Source organism: Chanodichthys erythropterus, chromosome 16 (genome assembly GCF_024489055.1).
Source record: "Chanodichthys erythropterus isolate Z2021 chromosome 16, ASM2448905v1, whole genome shotgun sequence".
Classification (NCBI taxonomy): Eukaryota; Metazoa; Chordata; class Actinopteri; order Cypriniformes; family Xenocyprididae; genus Chanodichthys; species Chanodichthys erythropterus.
Window position 1 is genome coordinate 8,549,381 of NC_090236.1, and position 8,879 is coordinate 8,558,259.

The window sequence follows — 8,879 nt, forward strand, 5'->3', positions numbered from 1 at the left end:
AGACAAACTCAGAATTTTTGAACTTCATTGAAATTCAGTGAAGGTTGAATAATCTTTGAACTACAGAATGTAGTTATCTGCATGTCTCAACAATGGATAACAAGTTATTGGGGGTTTTGAGAACCAGAAATGACTGAACAATTCAGCTATAGAGTGAGCCCCTTTATTAATATGCCTGCAAGTGAGGAATGATAAAAAAAAAAAAAAGAAAAAAAAGAAGGTCAAATGCACTCAGCATTCCATGATCTAATTCACTATCTCAATTACAATTAAGTACAAAATTAACTGTATTCAGTTGTGTTGTAGGCACAGTCCAGTACATTATAGTCAAACTAATTTTTATGTTGAAATAATGAATATTTCTGTGCCACCCCGGACTGGTTGCTGGCCACTGCCTGGCCACCCCTATGAAAAAATCCTGGCTCCGCCACTGTATAGGCATCACTTGAAAATGGAAACAATATGCACAGGACAATTCTATTTATATTTCTATCAAATTTATTAGGAGAATAAAATCTGCATACTTTACATAATCAAATAGGCTCACATATATCTAAAACCCCTCATTTCTTATACAGCACTAGAAAGTTTTTATATTGAAGTTTACTTTTAATGTCAATTTTACAAACATATTGGTAACACTTCATTTTACAGTGTCCCTGTTACACATTACATGCAACTAACCTTAAATCAACCCCAATCCTAACTTTAACCAAGTAAGTAGTAAATTATTTTTTCCTATTAATTAAATACGAATTATACTGTAATATGGACACCTTGAAATAAAGTGTAACCAACATTTGTAAATCTTATTACAAAATGTATTTACATTTATAAACCAGAAAAATTTAATCCTGTAAGAATGCAATTATTTGTTCCAATTGACTATTGGATTAGCTAACGTCATGTACTGCCATTTTAATCAAATTCAATTCCAATTAATTCCAATAAATATTCCAATAATAACAAAAAGTATTGGATATCACTACTACTACTACTACTACATCTTATTTCATTTTAACAGTTCAGACTTCCTTTGAATCTGTTTTAAAATGTACTTTAAAGAAGTACATTGACGATTACAGTCAATCACATTTATTATTTGAATTGGCTGTATGGTTGATCTCCTGATGAAACACCTCTTCACCTTCCCCTTTTCTCCAGGTTATTTTGCTGTCACTTTCCAGCCCCATGCTCTTCAGCTTTTCACTTATCTGGAGAAGACCAGGAAAAAAAAAAAAAAAAAAAATGAGAGGTGCTTGCCAGTTCAGACATCAAGAGCACAATGCCTTAGGATGTTGTGGTTGTCTGTCATGGTGCTATTATGCTTTCAAAATTTGACACTGAAACGGAACAGTGTTTAAGGCAGAGACAAACCTCATTCAGGATGGCAGTCTGTATGGAAGGATCATTCAACATGCATTTTCCATTACAGGACAATTTTAGTTTGACAATCTGCTTTTTAATCAACTTGTCATCTAGAGAAATTAAGAGTTCATCATTAACACAGAAGATATATCAATAAATGAAAACATATGTCAGTAGTTTGTAAGGTCTGTTTCAGGAATGATCTCTTGTTTGAATAATTTGATTCTGTTAACTGTGGAAACTCACCTCCATGGCAGATAAAAGGACGCTTTAGAGCACAGCTTTCATGAGCCCATTTCCCAGAATTGATTCTTGACATACTGACACATTCAGATCCTGAACTCTGGGATGGTTGACCTTCTGTCCAGTATCTGAAACTGAGATTCCCCCCATCAGACCACTGCCAAGGGTCCAAGAACAGACCAATCCAGAGAGATATTTGATTACTGATCAGATTCTGCTGCTCGGTGCTGCTGATACTCGCCAAATCACAGTGATGTTTTCTGCAGTAACTCTGAGCATCTCTCCATGTCATAGCAGTCGTAATGATGTTAAAACCAGAGCTGTCTGTTCAGAAACACCAGATAAAAACCAGCCTTTATTCCAGGATCAGCAAAATCTTGGTGGAAAAATGAACCAGATCTGAGAACTCACCATTGAAACACACAAATGGGAGAGCGGTGATGCAGCTCCCATCATACCAGTTTCCATTAAAACTCCTCACACACTCTCCATCCCCATTTGGTTGCCCTGAACCCCAGATACTGTACTGGGACTGTGTGCCCATAGACCAGACCCAGCGATACTCTGTTCCATGGTGGAGACCTATCCATACTGAACCACTGTATCCAGCATCCACTGTATTTACCAGCAAACTCGCGTCGCTCATGGTGTCAGCAGTGGCCAGATCAGTGAATCTCGCTCTGCAGTAACTCTGAGCATCTTGCCATGTCCTGCTTTCATTCACATAGTGGTAGGAGTGGTAAGGAGACTTGGGCCCTTTAGCAAATGGAAATGAGAGACGTGACTGTAAAAATCAATTTTCCTAATAAAAAAGCATGCAGAATTGCACCAATCAAATAAAGATGCATTGCATTAACAGTGCATGATTTTTTGGTAGCAATTCATAGGCTGCATTTCAACCAGTGAATATTACCAGTTGAATAATAAAAATGACAAAAAAAAAGAATATTTTGGAACATAATTATTGAAGAAGTATATTATTGAATATTTAATAATGAATGCTTTCAGAAAGATCTTGTTCCTGATGTTCTTTTGCTAATTTGACTACAGGTAGCCTCTGATTATATATAGTGTGGGTAAAACCCTCGTATTTTCAAATGTGTCTTAATTTAAAAGGCTCAATTCTCTCCCCATTCATTGTGAGCACAGCTCGTTTGGGCAATAGAAAGAAAAGGTAAGGATATCATGTGATATACATTGTGTAAGTGATTATATGTATTAGACACGCTAGGTAAGGGGTGCGCATCACCTGTTGTATTTTTGTTTTTAATTTAGTGAGTGTAGTTTATATTAGGGTACCTTTGGATATTGAAGGGTTTTTTTTAAATTCACTGAGTGTTTAAGGGGACCTATTATGTTCTTTTTTTTTTAAGTCTTGTTTTTGGGGTCTACTAGGTATTCATTGTGATGTATTGTTCATTCCTGGAAGAAAACTCAAGAGGTGTTTTGGGAAGTTGAGAAACAGTGCTTACTCATTTTTCATGTTCAAATGGCAACATTACACAGTAAAGAATGTGGAAAAACATCACCCCAACCCTGCTGCATAGAAACAACGTTACCGGCAAAATGCATGAGAATGCATTTTCTTGCATTTTCAGGGTTTTATAATTAAGTTTTTAATAGTTTTCAGAGTAATGTTGTGCATGCAGATGCACTCAAATTAAATTAATGCACAATGCTTAAAATGACAGAACAGACACAACAAGCGTTCTGTCTAAAGTAATTGATTTAATAAAAAAAAAAAGAAAGAAAAAAAAGGAAAAGATAAACTCACCTCCATGGCAGATAAAAGGACGCTTTAGATTACAGCTTTCATGAGCCCATTTCCCAGAATTGGTTCTTGACATGCCGACACAGTCAGATCCTGAACTCTGGGATGGTTGACCTTCTGCCCAGTTTCTAAAGAAGAGGCTCCATTTGTCAGACCATTGCCAAGAGTCCTGGAACAGACCAATCCAAACCCATGAATAATATGGAACAATACTCTTCATCTGGTTTAGTTCTTGAGCATTGTGAATAGTGGGCAGGTCTGTGTTATTCTGTCTGCAGTAGCTCTGAGCATCTGTCCAGTTCTTGTATGTCTCTACCCAGACGTATCCAGTGCTTCCTATCAGGAAAAGCAAATTAAGTATAGGGTCACAACTCTTCTGCTCAGCTAAACTGAATATTTGATAAGTTACAAACTTAAAACTCACTACTGTAGCACACAAGGAAATTCGTAGATGAGCATGAGGAACTGAGCCAAACTCCATTATTGTAATAGCCACATTCATTTACACTCTTCGGTTCTCCATTACCCCAGGCACTGTACTGTGTGAGTGTGTCTTCTCCATTAGACCAAACCCAGCGTTTCTGTGTCCCTCTCTTCAGTCCAATCCACACAGATCCGCTGTATCCATCATCCACTATATTTACCAGCCTGTTCACATCATCCATGGTGTCTACAGTAGCCAGGTCAGTGTACTTCTCTCTGCAGTAACTCTGAGCCTCTGGCCACGACATTCTTGCATTTATATAGTAGTACTGACGAAAAAGAGCAGAAGTGGTCCTCAAGAGCCCTGCAAAAATGATTTTTATATATACATTTTTTTATATACAGTATGCACATTCATTTTTTCTTGTAAAAGCACATTACAAACAAACCACACCAACCTGACAGCAGCAGCAGCACAAACAGACTCCTGTCCATGACTGCTCACACAGATCCTCTCTGCTGTTTATCACCACTATGTGCTGCTGTATTCTAATACGAGATGATCGAACATACATTTGTCACAATATTTTATAATGCGCTTTTCTGAAACCCAAAGCGCTACAAACAAATAAAATACAAAACTACAATAAATGTAATACAAAGTAGAAACTAAAAACCTAAAATAACCATTACAGTAAAACACAATAGAATATTACTGACAGTACATAAAAGCAATTTTAAAAATATGAGTTTTTAACAGCTTCTTAAAACTGGCTAGTGTGTGAGCATCTCTAACAGCAACGGGAAGTGCATTCCATAACCTGGGTGCAGCAACAGAAAAAGCTCTCTCCCCCATAGATTTTAATCTAGAGGGAGGCTGTTGAAGAGTAAGGGATTCAGTAGACCAAAAGGAACGAGAAGGCGTGTAACAGGTCACTAGGTCACAAATATAAGAAGTGGCTGTTCCATGTATAGCTTTGTATGTTAATGTGAGAGTTTTAAAAACAATACGTGACTGTACTGGAAGCCAATGCAAACTATGAAGCACACCTGTGATATGCTGATGTGATGGAGTATATGTGAGAACACGAGCTGCTGAATTTTGGATATACTGCAGACGTTTGATTTAGCAGGTAAACCAATGAATAGTGCATTACAGTAGTCAATCCTAGAAGTAACAAATGCATGAATTAGCCTTTCAGCGTCAGGTGGAGTGAGGAAAGGCCTAATTCTTGCAATGTTTCTGAGTTGATGGAAAGCAGATTTTGTGATACTCTTAATGTGAGAGTCTAGTGTCAGATGAGTGTCAAAAATCACTCCAAGGTTACGAGCCTGAGCAGATGGAAGTACTACACTGTCATCCATAATCAAATTAAGATTGCTACCCTTGTGAATAACCGCCCGTGTGCCAATGAGTAGGACCTCTGTTTTAGAACAATTCAATTTTAGAAAGTTATGGTGCATCCATGTTTTTATTTCCTGCACACACTCTGAAAGAATTGTTGAGGTGAGAGAAGGATCAGATTTGGAGCTGAAGTAAATTTGGGTGTCATCAGCAGAAAAGGGATACCCCAAACCATATTTCCTAATAATTTGTCCCAGAGGAAGCATATACACACTAAACAATAAAGGACCCATTACAGATCCCTGAGGAACACCACGACAGACCTGTCCAAGTTCAGATTTGTTGTTTCCCAAGACAACAAACTGGGTACGATCAGTGAGGTAGGATTTAAACCAGTTAAGCACCGTACCAGTTATACCAAGCCATCTCTCTAGCCTATTTATCAGGATAGAATGGAACACTGTATCAAATGCAGCACTAAGGTCTAACAAGACCAGGATGGTGGAGGCTCCAGAGTCAGCTGAGACAAGCATATCATTCATAACTCGAACCAGGGCTGTCTCTGTACTGTGTTCCTTTCTAAACCCAGACCGAAAAGGTTCAAAAAGCTTGTTGGAAGACAAGTGTGAGTGGAGTTGTGCCACAACGACACGTTCCAGAACTTTAGCAAGAAAGGGTAAGTTTGAGATAGGTCTGTAATTAGATAGATCTAACTTATCACATCCAGGCTTTTTAAGGACTGGAGTAATAGCTGCAACTTTGAGGGCTTTTGGAACTATGCCAGTAGTGAGAGAGGTGTTCACAATGTTCAAGATGAGGGGACTAATTGAAGAAAGACACCCCTTTAGAACAGATGTTGGGATTGGGTCAAGAGTACATGTAGTTGTATTCATTGCCATAACTAGTTTCAGAATACAATCATTGGTGATTATGTTAAAACTAGAAAATGCACTTTCAGGAAAACTAGGTGGAAAGGTCACAGGAACTTTAGAGCAAGGTACCAAACTGATGGACTTACAGATATTTAATTTTTTCCATGAAGAAACTAAGAAACGTGTTACACTCCTGCACAGAGGAACAAATTGGTGACTTGATTGGTGCAAGAAGGCTGTTGATCGTCTTAAAAATCTTATTAGGGTTTGCAGCACCATCACTAATGATAGATGAATAGTACTTTGTTCTTGCTGCTTTGCGTGCTTCAGCGTATTGACTCAAGTGATCGTCATACATAAGCTTATGAACAGTTAATCCTGATTTCTTATATTGGCGTTCAAGCTGCCTATTTTTTATCTTCATGGCTAAACATAGGCACAATGCAAATTCAAATACTTTGAAATGCACCCCAAATGTTCTTAATTAAATTACAAGCAAAAAATCAGCTACAGAAAAAAACTACAGCCCTCATTCACAGAATTCTATACATTTTCTATAGTCTCAGCGTCAGACAGCATATCACACTCTCTGTAATTTGGCAGACAAAACTGGTCTAGTGAGATCTACTCACTAAACACATAGTTCCCTTTCGATACTTCACCCGTACTGCGTATGGGGAAAGGTCTCCCTTTTTCCCCGCTGCTGAAGCCTTTTTCAATAACGCAGTGTAACTGCACCGTCATTGGTTCACTCATAGACAAGTTGTTGAACCAATGGCGGCGCGGCATAGCTGCTTTTCTCCTCCTTCAGCGACGACCTCTACTTCTCTTCGCTGATCTCCGCCTGAAGCCGAAGAAGCTCGCTGCCTTCCTGCTCTCGCCGCCGTCTGAAGAGGCTCCCGCAGCGGACTCGCCGGTTGAGGACAGCGCCGGCGCCCTCGCAGACTGCAGCTTCCAGCGCCGTCGCCGAGTCGCCGCCTCCCGCCGCTTCCTGTGCGTCCCCTGCCGCCATCCGGCGCGCCGCCTGAGAGCTTCACCAGCGGCTTAACGCCGTTCTAAAAGAGCGATTTCAGCGGTTTTAACCGCTTCCAGAGCTTCCGCAGCCCTCGCCGCTCTAAAAGAGCCACCCAATTGCCGTTTTCACGGCAGCGGCGTCTTACGATGCCCCGCCACTCTTGTGGTACGTGCAGGGCCCCCCTGCACGACGACGATGGACACAGCGAGTGTGTCGCCTGCCTGGGCAAGCCCCATGCGGACGGCGCGCTCGCTGGATACTCATGCCCGCACTGCGAGTGCATGAGTCTTGCTTCCCTGCGCTCGCGGGTCGCCTTCTTCACGGAGGGCGATCTCGCCGCTCGCGCCCTCCCGTCTCCTTCCTCCCGCGAGCCGGCTAGGAAGAGACAGCGGGGTAGAGCGACTCAGCGCCCGGAGTTGAGCGAGCTCACGCCGGCCCAGCCCCCGCGTGCCTCGCCCTCTCCTCCTAGGGAACTCTCTCCCGTTCTGTTCTCCCGCCCTGAGCAGCGTCCCTCTGTGGAAGCAAGAGACCTCGTCTCATTCGGGGGAACGGACAACGAACAAGATGACTCCATGTCGCTTGTGGCTTCCGAAGGGGAAGGATGGGCTGGCGAGCCGGAAGACCCCGCTCCACCACCTCCCTTGGAACCCATTGAGCATGGCCAGGGCATGGATGCCGAGCTCTTCTGCATCCTGTCTCGAGCCGCAGAGGAACTGGACCTCGAGTGGGCCCCTCCAGAGGAGCCGTCTCGCAGCCGCCTGGACGAATGGTTCCTGCCAGGCCGCCGCCAAGCACCTCGCCAGCGTTCAGCGCCCTTCTTTCCTGAGGTCCACGAAGAGCTGACGAAGTCGTGGCGCGCTCCTTACTCCGCCCGCCTCCACACTACGCACCGCTCCGCCCTCACCGCCGTCGACGGCGCCGAGCAGAAGGGATACGAGCATCTGCCACCCCTAGACGAAGCGGTGGCTGCTCACCTCTGTCCTCCCGCGGCTGTGGGTTGGAAAACGAAGAGGGCCCTTCCTTCCAAGCCCTGTCGCACCACTTCTAAACTGGCTGGACGGGCTTACACTGATCTTGCCCTGCGAGCCACGAAAGCTACGGCCCAGGCCATTGGTCGTTCCATGGCCAGCCTGGTCGTGTTGGAGCGCCACCTGTGGCTCAACCTTACGGAGCTCAAGGATCTAGACAAGACGGCCTTCTTAGACGCCCCGGTCTCTCCTTCTGGTCTCTTCGGGCCTGCAGTGGAAGGCTTCACTGAGCGCTTTACTGCTGCGCAGAAATCGTCTCAGGCTATGAGGCATTTCTTGCCAAAGCGCTCCAGCTCCGCTTCTGCATCTAGCCGCCCCAGGACTGCGCCGGCTCAGCAGAACAAGCCAGCCCCACCTGCAACACAGGCAGCGCCACCCCAGGAGCATCGCCAGCGCTCGCGCCCTGCGAAGCGCCCTCCCTTCCCGAGACGCCAGGGACCCCGGCCCAAGATTGTGCTGGACCCGGTGCCTCCGAAGTCGTCCTGATTCGTCAGGAAGGAAGAGGATGGGGGATCGTCCCGTTACGACCGGGCCGCCCCAAAAGCTCCCACGAGTAATTTCCCCTCCGCCTCGTTTATTTCCGGGCGTGGGAAACATGCTCCAAGTGACAGCTGGGCCCACACCTGTTGCGCCCACTCCAAACGCCGTTTTTCACGGCAAACTATATTTTACCTCATCACAAAAAGAGCAAATTTCCTCTTCCACCCCTCTCGGTGTACGACCCCCTCAACGACGGTCTGTCACCAAACATCATTCAACCCCTTGCCACTCGGGCCGAGGCCTGGCAGGCCATCCCCGATGTGTCAGAATGGGT

General features: G+C 43.9%; 1 protein-coding gene across 1 annotated transcript; it reads right to left on the minus strand.

The window, feature by feature from the left end:
* Positions 1-1,085: 1,085 nt before the first annotated feature.
* LOC137003733 (macrophage mannose receptor 1-like) lies at positions 1,086-4,374 on the minus strand. Its single transcript, XM_067364022.1, has 7 exons — positions 4,264-4,374; positions 3,810-4,169; positions 3,386-3,718; positions 2,023-2,367; positions 1,615-1,935; positions 1,378-1,478; positions 1,086-1,214 (listed from the first exon to the last, which is right to left on the minus strand). The coding sequence occupies exons 1-7, from the start codon at positions 4,298-4,300 to the stop codon at positions 1,086-1,088; spliced, it is 1,626 nt and encodes a 541-aa protein (XP_067220123.1). The 5' UTR covers positions 4,301-4,374.
* Between the last annotated feature and the right edge of the window lie 4,505 nt (positions 4,375-8,879).